The sequence below is a fragment of the Ipomoea triloba genome, chromosome 6 (assembly GCF_003576645.1).
Source record: "Ipomoea triloba cultivar NCNSP0323 chromosome 6, ASM357664v1".
NCBI lineage: Eukaryota > Viridiplantae > Streptophyta > Magnoliopsida > Solanales > Convolvulaceae > Ipomoea > Ipomoea triloba.
The window spans coordinates 21,346,151-21,359,018 of NC_044921.1; the positions used below are offsets into that span (position 1 = coordinate 21,346,151).

The following is a 12,868-nucleotide window of genomic DNA, read 5'->3' on the forward strand; positions in this document are numbered from 1 at the left end:
TCTAAAATTTAATTATTGATAAAAGAATTATCTAATCGCCATTCAAACATAATAAACTGACAGGTTTAGTCATATTTGGATCCCAAGAATTATTACTAAAAGGATACCAATAATATTTAATGAAAGTCAAATAATGTGTATTCATATATGGTTACTATATTATGAAGTGATTAACAAATTTGGGAGTATAAACATTTTAGTCAAATTAGCAAACTAAGGGAATCCACAATGGTTCTCTTGTTTTCTTCTCAAATTATGGGTCCAACCCCTCCACATCACCTTATAATCTCTTCTCCTATTCAATCCTTCTCCTCTTTTTTTTTTTTTGGTGGGCACTATTCAGTCTAACTCCAACACATCATCTACGGAGTTTATTTTATTTTTTTAACTTTTCTATAATTAATAATTTCAATTTTATAATAAAATAAAATGTTGTAAAAGAAATTTTATTATATAAATTTACAAAATAACTAACAAATTTAAAAAGGAAAAAAAGAAGAAGAAATCATGTCGAAACGGCTTGATTTCAATTATATAAACAGGAAATCAAGCCTAATTTTGGCTCAAAACACAATTTTTTTTTAATACAGAGTAATATATAGTAAATGGTGGGTGACAACCTGTCCCCCACTATCTGCGAGTATGCATGGCACGTGAGTGGCACATGCCACGCACCATTGTGCTTTTTCTCTTGAGAAAACTCTCTCCCGAGATTAAACTCTTCTCCTCTCCAACAACTAACTCCCACCTTCTCCCATCTCTTCTTCCTTAGTTGGATATGCCATAGTAATACAAAAATCTAAATTTAAATTTGATTACAATGTAAATACTTATTATTTATATTAGAGTGTCTTGCAATTCTAAGAGTTTGTTGACATAATTATTAGGTCGATGATAGCATGTGTCATTGAGTTTACAAATTTACAAAATAACTAACAAATTAAAAAAGAAAAAAAAAGAAATCATGTCGAAACGACTTGATTTCATTTATATAAAAAAGGAAATCAAGCTTGATTTTGGCTCAAAACATGATTTTTTTCTTAATACAGAGTAATATATAGCAAATGGTGGGTGACAATCTGTCCCCCACTATCTGCGAGTATGCGTGGCACGTGAGTTGCACACGCCACGCACCATTGTGTTTTTTCTCTGGATAAAACTCTCTTCGGAGATTAAACTCTTCCCCTCTCCAAGTGCTAACTCCCATCTCTTCTTCCTTAGTTGGATATGACATAGTAATACAAAAATCCAAATTTAAATTTGATTACAATGTAAATACTTATTATTATTTATATTAAAGTGTCTTGAAATTCTAAGAGCTTTTAGACATAATTAGTAAACATAAAAATTAATACAAATTTTACCAAGTCGATAATGTAAATTTTTGTATAATAATATTTTAAAAAGAAAAGGAGAAGTAATTGTCCTTATTAAGACGGCGTTAGTCAGGGCTCATCTTCCGTTAAGAGTCGTCGGTATATTTTAAGTCGGCTTTTACAAAGCACGGCCGTAAGTGGGGTACCACACCCCCAATGCATGCTTTCCCCGATTCTCAATAAAACTTTATTACACCGTATTTTTTAAAATATTTATTCTTTTTGTTTTTAAATTTTCTTTTGTTTGAATAAAAGCTGGTATCGACAAGTCCACATCCCTCTCGCCCAATCACATTCCTCCATGTGTACGTAATGCGCGTGAAGCCGAGCCGATCCAGGTGCAGCTCACGTACAAGTGGCTACGCGCACATGCTGTCCGTTCCGAACGGATTCCGCGACACGTGGAGCAATCTGGGAAGGGGTTGACGGAGAAACGGTGACGCTTTTCTCGTGAATGGCGATGTGACGTGGAGGGAAGCATGTGAAGAAATAATCGTAACGTAAATCCTGGGGCGATCAACTTGGGACGTTGGGTGGGTCCCGCTACAAATTTGTCACGTTATCTTCGTGTTTACGCCTCGCGCTGCTCGCTTTCGTGACTAATTATTTTACACTTATTATTATTATTATTATTATTATTATTATTAATCGTTAGTCCTTAAAAATGTTACCCGACAGTTGCTAAAAAAACCTTTAAAAATAATACCTTTGATAGTATTTAACTCTATGGCTAGATAAGTAGTGTCTTCTATTGTTATTCAAAGATGAGATATGATTATTTTCATATTTTGTTAATCTTATAATAACTTTTGAAAACCTCTAAAGAAAATTAGCTGGTGAAGTGGCGATGTTGTTGTAATATTGATATGAATCATACAAAATTATAAATAATATATTATCACTAAGTTGATATTTGTTCATAAGGATTTTGGGAAAAAAATATTTATTCATGATAATTCTTACCGTTTCATTTTATGTGTCAAGTTCGTCTAACTAGTAACGAGACTTGATTATAGTTATTTTTAATTCAAATTGTATAATATTAAATTTAGTATTGGTATACAAAATTTATATATTTATAAGTTATACTAAAATTACAATTAAACACAATAAAAATTAAAATATGTAAAAAAAATTACTAAAGAAAATAAATTAAAAAGAAAACATTGGTTCAACCAATTAATAGTAAATAAGACAAGTAAAGTTGAATAGAGGGAGTATTATATAGTTTGTGTACAATATTTTTTTACAAAATATACATTACAAATAATTAAAATACTAAATATATCAAGATCATAACTGATGAATTAAAAGTATAATATTCTCACCACAAAAAAAAAAAAAAAAATCACTATCCAAATTCTTCACTCAAATTTCTTTCTTTACAGCTTCACTCATCCAAACATCTCTTTAACCACATTTATTTTAGAAAAAATATATATTCTTAGTGGACTTAATTAGTCGTTCTCTGTCGTTTACTGTTGCCTGTTGGTCCCCAAATAACTAAAGACCAAAAGAGTCAATTTCTCGAATTTTATATCAAAACTATATCAACTTGTCAATAATAATAATAAAAAGACAAATACAAATAAAAAAATATAAAAATAATAATAATAATAATAATAATAATAATAATAATAATAATAATAATCTCATTAGTTTCAACAAAAAATTGGAAATTAAATTTCTTAGTTGTCAAATAATGTCAATCAAAATTTTTTTTTCTGGGGTAAAATATCATATAAAACTGTCTCACAAATACGACAGGTAGGATTTTTCATACACATTACACATTCCATCATAATTATTGTAATTTTCCTTATAAATAATTGTTCAGTTCATAATATTACATTTTGTATTAAAATATTGTATTTTTCATAAACAAATATCATAGTGTCATAAGTATTACATCTTCTCTCATAAATAACAATCAATTAGTTTATCCATGACTAGTATTACATGTATTCTTATAAGTAATTATTCAACCCCTAAATATTACATTTTGATTTTAAAATATTATATTTTTTTCTCAAAAGTATTACATTTTTTCTTATAAGTAACTGTATAACCCCTAAATAATACATTCTGATAATACATTTTGATTTTGAATAGTAGGTGGTTAAACACAAAAGTGTAGAGTGTTTGGAAGCTAGTTCAAAGAAGAGATGTAATTCATGTGATAAGAGCAAAATAAAGGGAATGAGATCAAACAATGATTAACAATCAATAGTAAAACTAACAAGGGTCATATTCTCACAGTGACAACACCCCGTCCATGTACCTATTGCATAATTTGGTCACAACCATACAAGAGTCAATACAAAACATCAATTAAGCTCACAACTGGAGTTATTATCAAGTCATTACACTAACTCATAGCTAAATTCAATCACATAGTATCAACCAAAAAATATACTTAATCCAATTCCTAATTGAATCTAACTATTTAACCCTTAGGACAATATAACACACAAACAATTTCTCAATTTCACTAGAATAAAGAAAATAAACATCAAAACAATTAAAATAAGGGGTGAATTATTGTACAAAATAGCAGATATCATCTACAAATTGAGTTTGATTCTTACTCATATGTAAATTGTCATATATTAAAATTTGATGATGAATCTTTTACTATATATGCTAAACTCATAACATAATACATCTTTTAAAATGTACTAACTTTACAAATTAATCACTATACTAAGCAATTGCAAGACTTGGAATTTAGTTTAATAGGGCTCCTTAAAATTTCATTATTTTTTCTTTTCTTTTTTTACAGCCTAATAAAAATTTTAAAAAATTATTACTAGACGTGTAGATTCCTTAACCAGGTAGCGAAGTAGGGTACTATACTTTTGTTGTTTGGTCCTAAGGTTAAGGTATTTCAGTGACACGTTTTTATTGATTTGGTATTAAATATTTATTTAAGGAAAGAGAGGTTAGCTCACCGAAAGCTCTCTCCGAGGTTATCATAAGTTCATAACACGCATCAGCATTAATTAAGGTTCAATGTCCCTAACCACTTAAACTAATGTAATAAATATTAGGTTACAAATTCAACTCTCAACAAGAGTATCACATTGACTTTCTTGATTTGAACCGTTTAACTATAAACAATTTAGGTTAATTTACCTCATTTTAATCATTTATTAGATAAGGTCATATTATAGAATTTATTTAGTCCACACACTCAAATAATATATCACTAACCTAATCCTATATATCTCTAATCCCATATATATATATATAGGATTTGGATCCAATGAGATCACCTCAATTAGACGAGATTGTGAGACTAAATCGTGATCATCAATTATTTTTTATTAATGGTTCAGATTTGATTGGGGTTTTAATTTTTTTTTTTTAGTAATTATGGTAAATAGAGGGATTGTTAAGTCTTTTTGCAATTTGGTTAATTTATTACCATTATTAAATTAGGTGTTAATTGTAGTTGTTTCCTTATGGGATTGTTCTACACAGCCGGATGCACACACCCCTACTCCGGATGCACACGCCCCACATAGGAACCCACAGTAGAAACGGATTAACACAGCGTTTTTCACACGTCTCACGGATCAAATGCACACACAATAAACATAAAATTCAACAAAAAATGGAGGAAAACTTATTGCTTTTTCTTCATCCATTGATGCAATCTGTGCATTTGCACACACCACCCAGTCCGAATGCACACGGGTCACATAAAGAGTTAATCGCAGACGTTGGCCACATATGTATGGCTAAATTTTGGTGAACCATGAATGCACATAGGCGCACCTACTGCAAATACTTAAACCCTAACCCTCCATTGAGGCGCACCTACTGCAAATACTTAAACCCTAACCCTCCATTGCCCACCTAGTGCGACCACTCACAGTTGCACACACCACCCTACATGGACGCACATGCATGAAATTCTAAAACGTACTATGCACCTACCTAACAGAATGCATGAAATTCTAAAACGTACTATGCACCTACCTAACAGACTTATGCACCCACCAGAAACCTACCTAACAGACTTATGCACTCACCCAAAATTATTAATGCACACACCTACAAATCAAATTATATTCAAAAGTACCGCGTGTAATAAACATTCCAACAGTCTTTTGCACACGCCTATCCACATAAACGCACACACCTGCGATATCCTTTTTTCCTTTTGTCCCACGGTCTTGCTGTTAACATCACACAAATAAATAAATATATATATATAATAGTTTACCATGATTAGGATCCCTTAATATATGGAAATTATTATATTTCATTATTTCAATTATCAAAAATCATAATCAAATTACAATTCCATCCTTTTGAATTATTTTTGTCCTAATATAGTTCATGTTTTAATATCAATCCTAACCATTCATTCCAATTTTACAAATGGTTGAGATTGGATCTCATGATCTTATCTTATAGGGTGATCTCATTGGATCCAGCCCCTATATATATATATATATATATATATATATATATATATATGCGGAGTACAAAATGTTTCGTCGAAATAGCACTACCCATTATGTAATGTTACATGCTGAACTTTCCAAGTATAAGAAAAATATAAAGATATTGCCAGCATCCCACTATGGACTTACCAATAATAATAATAATAGTAATAGTAATAATAATGCATGTGTTTCGTCTTTTATAATTTCAACTACGCATGCTCTACTCTACAAATAATGTTTCCTAGAAATTGTTCAAACAGCGACCCATCACCAACATTTACATTAACACAAATTCTACAATTGTTTGTCGGCCAGTCGTACGTCCTTCTTTTGGACTTCATTTCTTCTTCTTCTTATTATTAATTTTCCACACTTTTAACATTGTTGCGCTCTTCTACCTCATTTTTTCTTTCACTTCCCCATATTATCTTCTCCTTTTTTGACTTTTTCTTCATTTTGTCTATGCTATTACCAGCTTGTTTGTTGAATTGCCAACAAACACCACAACACACACAAATATATATATATCAAACTTAGCTAATATATTTATATTTAGATATTATAAAATAATATAATTGAGATAAAATATTAAATTTTGTTACGATATTTGGTCATAAAGTATTTATTATTCTAATTTTTTACAAATATTTTTTTAAATATATTTTTAAAGCTTAAATAGCTCGATTCGAGTCAAGTTGAGCTTGAACTCAAAAATTAGACTTCGATCAAGTTAAGCCAATCACAACAAGTTTCGATTTTTCAAATCGAATTGAGCTTATTGAAGGCATCAGTGTTGATTTCTATGGTAGAAAATAAAAATTCTCATAACATTTTTAGTAATAAAGTATTTGTATCACGATTTCTAAAGTATGAATTGTTTACCACCTAAAATTATAAATCATAAATTATTTTACAAATTTAATGAGAATTTTCAATGAAAATGATTTGTTTTCGAGAATAAATAATATTAACAAAATAGACAATTAGTCGATCCTGGCAATGCTTTGTTCAAAGTTTGAAACGAGAAGTGCTCTTTGAACTGGTCAGTGCCGATTATTCCGACTTAAAAATGAAAGACTTTTTTTTTTTTTTGGTTGGGGGTACCAAAAACATGGGGAAAGAAAATGACTATGCTGCTGATGAGCGAGGACCAACTCTTTGATACTGAAAGCAGCTAGCTAAGTTTGGTTTGTCGGGTCGGGTCAGGTCGGGTCGTGTATAACACATATATACACTCCCGAAGAAAATTTAAAAGATAATCTCAGGCTTACATTAGTAAAAATTATACGGATCACATGATATTTTAAAAAATGCGTTGAAATTTTTGTAATTTTACCAACTTTATTTTACAACTTGTAACACAAATATGCATTACATGAATGTACATTTATTTATTAGAGTTTATTACCAAAATGGTCCCTTGACTATTGCAAAATTACCAATTTGGTCCTCGACAATTTCTCGTGCCCAATTAAGTCCCTCGACTTTGAAAAATTTAACCAATTTGGTCCTCCGTTTATTTTGCCATTAAACATCCGTTAAATCGGGACCAAATTGGTAATTTTACTATAGTCAATGGACCATTTCAGTGAAAAATTAATTACCAATTTGGTCCCTTGACTATAGCAAAATTACCAATTTGGTCCCAATTTAACGGATTTTTAACAGCAAAATAAACGGAGGACCAAATTGGTTAAATTTTTCAAAGTCGAGGGACGTAATTGGGTACGAAAAATTATCAAGGACCAAATTGGTAATTTCGCAATAGTCGAGGGACCATTTCGGTAATAAACTCTATTTGTTACAAAGTGCAGATTTAGTTTTACAAAGTGCATTTCTCACCCCATTTTTACCTAGAGTTCTTTCGCACGTGAACCATTCTATATATATATATATAGCTATGCAATTGAATGCTTGAGATCAATGGTTTAGATTTTGTCACTATGCAAGTAAAGTCAGAGTTGCACAATTGGCCAAATCTAAGTCATTAACCTCAAGTATTCAGTGGCCAAGATATGTCCACACGAATTCATGGGAAAAGTGGACTCATGGAAACACTAGCATATATATGGGGAAGGATTCATGTGCGGTTGTGCGTTACGCACCTTAAGCATTACAATGGCGCATCTTAAGTACACAAATCACGGACCTTAAGCACTTTAAGAACACAAACCACGCACACCTAACGCTTTAGACTGACACACCTTAAGTACACAAACCACGCAACTTAAGAACACAAACCACACACCTAAGGTTTTAAAATGATGCACCTTAAGTTTCAACATCTCGCGCATCTTAAGCATACAAATCACGCACTTTAAGAAGAAAAACCATGCACCACTTTAAGCTTTAGGTTCATAAGTTTCACCACTGATGCACTTAAGCAATAAACCATGCACTTTAAGAAGGAAAACTACACACCTTAAGAAGGGAAACCACACACCTAAAACAACCGCACAGTAACCCATATATATATATATATATATATTAGAAATCATATGAGAACTAACCTCCACATGAGTCCATGAGACCAATCTCATCAATTAAAAAATAGATCTATGAATGAGATTAACTTGAGTGATTAAAAATGCGTGTATGCATATTAGGCAATATGATGTGTGCATATTAAGTATATTCCTATATTGCACACTAAATATGCTTTTGACACTTCCCAAGTCTTTAGATTATCTACTTTTATAGGATAAAAGATAGGTAATTACCATTTTCCTAAAAGATAATGCCATGAAGCCAAAACTCTTCTTCACATTTCATACAAGTGTATAGGTATATCTTGAATCTGCTAAGTGAATATTTGCAGTATATATACAGAACATAGAAGAAGAAAGAAAAATAAAAATAAAAAATCACAGTGTAAAAAGACTGAGGAACTGAGGATTGACAAACATTTAGCCCTCTCCATCCCTACTGTCCCATATGCACATTAAAACATTTCTTCAACCACTGGGAAAATTTCCCCAGAACATCAGAATCCACAGTTGTTTCAAAGGTCATAATCTATGTCCGAAAGATTATGAACATCTGAACGCTTGATCAACTCTCGTCGCTCATCGTACAGATCGAGGTGCTCACAGGGAGCAGGAAACACAGTCCCTATAACGCGGCCCTGAACATAAGAACACTGGAAAATGTGTTTCTTCTTGTACGTTATCCCAATCGACATGTCCTGGAACGTCACGTTCCTCACTGGGATGTCCTCGCTTCCATGGATACGGACAGGGACACGCACTCCCTCCCCGTGTATTGACATGTAGGTTATGTCCTTAAGAACGGGGACTGCTTTGGGGTCGAAGTCCTTGTCCGGATGTTCATTGTAATCTGTCTTGATCACAATGCCTACCCTCACGTTTTCTAGTGTCACGTTGCGAAATGTTACTTGTTGAACATATCCCCCTCTCCCCGCTGCTGTCTTGATGCGAATAGCACGCCTCGAGCTCCATACATGGAGGTTCTCGACGGTCACATTGGCCACGCCACCAGACATCTCACTTCCTATTGAAATCCCAGCACTGACAGACATGTAGTTTCTCAGGGTAAGTCTAAGCACAAAGAGATGTCAAATATACTAATGATGATGGAATAGCTGTTAGTAGTCTCGGGTGGAGGCCTGTGAAGGGCCAGTCCAGCACCAGGTGGTTAAGGGATTGCTGGGTGGAGGCCTGAAGGGCCAAATCCAGCACTTGCCTCTTGAAAATATGACAGTATAAGGAAAAAAAGTTGTGTCTTTACTACTAGCTATAGCTTTTGGCGTAGTGGTAAACGCTTGATCCTGACACTCCACCATAAGTAGAAAGGTATAAACTTTAAGCTAAATCGGAGAGGTTGCACAAGAGGGCTCACCTGACCATGGAACGAACCACAAGGTTTCGAATGAGTATGTTTTTGGAAGGGCGTCCATACGCTATACCATACTGATCCCACCCGCTCTTTATTGCAATGGCATCATCGCCAACGCTTATGTAACAGTTTTCAATCAACACATCTTCACACGAATCTGTTTAGCCATAACATCATCAAATCAAGAGCACAGCTCAAATATGAAAACAAATCCTTGCAAGCACAGTCAGTACCAAATGCAGCAATGACAGTATGGTATAGCGCACACCAGATCAAACAATAGCTAATTTGTAGAAGCTGTATATGTTTATATTTTTTGTTCGTAAAAGAGCACAGAGGAAACACTCACCGGGATCAATGCCATCAGTATTTGGAGCATCAAAAATGGGTGCCAGGACTGTAACATCTCTGATCGTGATGTTTTTGCAGTCAAATGGATGGAGGGTCCAAAAGGGAGAATCACGTAACGTTACGTTGGAGATCAGAATGTCACTAGACCACATAATCTGTACAAGCGGTCCTCTAGTGTAGTTAAGAAGTCTCTGCCGATACTTCTTCCACCATCCTTGACCCTGCCCATCTATGGTGCCATTATGACCTGTTATCAGAAAAGACATAGAGCATCAGAAACACTCAAACAGTAGTATATACATTAGACAAGACAAGCCTTTGCTCTCAAAAATCCCATGGAAAGAACCAATTGCGTTTTGCTAGTAACTAGCATTAATGTACTTCAGTGGACTTTCAAATAAGAACAGCATAAGTTATATCACCACAAACGATCAATGCCCGCTTTTGAAGCAATGATCAGCTGCCAATCAAGCAGTTGAAACACTAAGGCAATACAATCATTTATCTGTGACACAAAAAAAAAAAACATAATAGATTGATAAGCAAGAAACATGGCTATGTGTCTTTCTGATCTCTGTTTCCTTAATCTGCGAGACAATTTAAGCAATAACATAAAGATATTCCACCATATACCCTGGTTCAGACAGATCTGCTGCAATTTAAGCACTAGTTATGAAAATGAGAAAATGTAGAACCACTTGACCAATTATCAGAAGCCACAAACAAGGTCACTTGGAAAGTGGGATAGAAGGATTTCAAGAGAAAATATCTACCTGTAATTACAACATCTTTGAGATTTTGGCCATGGATTAGACTTCCATAGCGTGGTCCAAGGTGTTCCCTCCCATGTCCATATGAAGGCAATGGAGGCATAAGAGGCCAGTACTTCTCATCCTGTTAAGTACAAAACATAGCATGAGTATGGACTATGGAGACACTCCAAATTTATTATGGCGATTTCAAATTACCATACACCAACTAGCAGTTTGGAATGAAAACGGTATGGCTTTTTGGCATTAATGTGTTGTGTACCAAATTTGCATGCATACAGCCATGGAAAATGCAAATACATAGTCATAAATTCACCAAACTAAGACACAAAGAAAAAAAAGAAACAGCAATTTTAGGACATATGGTAAACCTCATATGATTTCACTTCTTACTAAGTGAATAGAGCTATTCACTTAACCTGCATATATAACTCAGTTGGTTCATAGGTAACAGATTATGGTCAAGGACGCAAGATCCAGCCATGACAGCTACAAAATGAGAGTCACACCCAATATAGTATGATCGATCTTAGCGCTGCCTAATTTCTCAGGAGTCACCCATCATGTGACTGTTGTAAGTAAAGTTCGCTTAACCACAGAATTCTAATAGATATTAACCATTTAACCACGTCTCTGTAAATCACAACGTCACGTCTCGAATCGAGCAAGGGCTGAACTCGGACAACCCAACCCATGCCCAACATAGTGAGCTTCTTGTGGGCACCAAATATAATTCTATCACCTAATAAACCGCCACCTCCACCAATCCTGTTAGGCTAGAGTATGGGCTCCCGGGGATTTCGCTCTTGTGGACAAGAAGCAAGAAGATATTCATTTAGTTGAGCAAAGCTTAAAACTTTGGCAATGAAATTTATTGAAACGAATGAATACTCACATCAATGCCAAGAATCACAGCACCCTCAGCGAGGAAGAGAGTCATATGGCTGGTGAGATTAAACGGAGCCGTAAGCCATAACCCAGGAGGCACATTGAGCTGCCCACCACCCTTCTTCCCGAGTTTGGAGATAGCCATAACACCCCTCTCAAACGCCGCCGTATTCACAGTAACCCCATCCCCAACCCCTCCAAATTCCGTCAAATTAAACGCCAATGGCCGGAGCCTAGGCAATTCCCTAGCCGTAAAACCTCGCCGAGCAGACAAAAGCCCATCAGCACAATCCCTCTGCCATAGAAACACAGAGCAGAAGACGGCGATCCAAAGCACCGTCAGAAGGGTCTTGTGGGTGGAGAAGAAGGTTGGGATGCAGCGATGATTACGCGTCTGTGTCTCCACCATTGTTCTGTAACAGAAATGGGTGTTTGAGAGTAAAGATGCAATCTTTGATCACATAGACGAGTTATGGCGTGGAACTCCGCGAGTATAATAACGCGACAGCGTAAAAATGGAGTTGGGTAGGTGTAACAGAGGAAGACTAGTTCTGGGAACCTAAGGTTGCGATGGAAGGTGAACTGTAGTCATCAGAATAAGTGGTGTGGTTGGGACGACAATGACAGGGGAAGAGAGAAGACGAAGAGTGCATTCAAAGGAAGAAGAAAGACACAGAGGGAGAAGTTAACTGTAAATGGATGCTTGATCATGATTCCATGCTAAGAAAACATCCATTACACCTAACACAAAATCAATTTGAAAATGTTGCAATCCAGTCGAGATGATCAGGTTATTGAGTTAGTAATCACGTACTTTTAAGTTAAACTTCCTATGAGAACAACTTATTGAATTTTTTGATTTGAACCTATCAGTTTATATCAATAAAATAAGATGAGAGTATATAGTAAATTTCAGTAAAAAAATCAATTTGAATATACAAAAATCACATAACTTTTAAACTATTGATTGCAAATTATCAATAAAATAAGATGAGAGTATATAGTAAATTTCAGTTAAAGCTAGGGTAATTTTAGATTGATATATTGAGAAACATAACATTTTGATTGCATTCATTAAGAAGTTTGCATAGCAACATCCAAGATTCTTTTTATGGCCAAGTGGGCAATAATGGGTTAGATGGTCACAATCAGTGTTGAGGTTGAGCTTTCT

The 12,868-nt window shown here is 34.3% G+C and overlaps 1 protein-coding gene across 1 annotated transcript; it reads right to left on the reverse strand.

Moving 5' to 3' along the window:
• Window positions 1-8,576: 8,576 nt before the first annotated feature.
• Window positions 8,577-12,405, reverse strand: LOC116021723 (probable polygalacturonase). The gene is made up of 5 exons (XM_031262188.1): window positions 11,705-12,405; window positions 10,813-10,933; window positions 10,038-10,286; window positions 9,692-9,845; window positions 8,577-9,360 (listed from the first exon to the last, which is right to left on the reverse strand). The coding sequence occupies exons 1-5, from the start codon at window positions 12,104-12,106 to the stop codon at window positions 8,835-8,837; spliced, it is 1,452 nt and encodes a 483-aa protein (XP_031118048.1). The 5' UTR covers window positions 12,107-12,405; the 3' UTR covers window positions 8,577-8,834.
• Between the last annotated feature and the right edge of the window lie 463 nt (window positions 12,406-12,868).

What these genes read in the sequence shown, in the direction of transcription:
- LOC116021723 (XM_031262188.1), bottom strand. Translation starts at nt 12,106, where the DNA reads ATGGTGGAGACACAGACGCGTAATCATCGCTGCATCCCAACCTTCTTC. An exon ending in CTGTGATTCTTGGCATTGAT is followed by an intron (nt 10,934 to 11,704) that starts GTGAGTATTCAT and finishes TGTACTTAACAG; the next exon opens with GATGAGAAGTACTGGCCTCT. An exon ending in TACTGATGGCATTGATCCCG is followed by an intron (nt 9,846 to 10,037) that starts GTGAGTGTTTCC and finishes ATGGCTAAACAG; the next exon opens with ATTCGTGTGAAGATGTGTTG.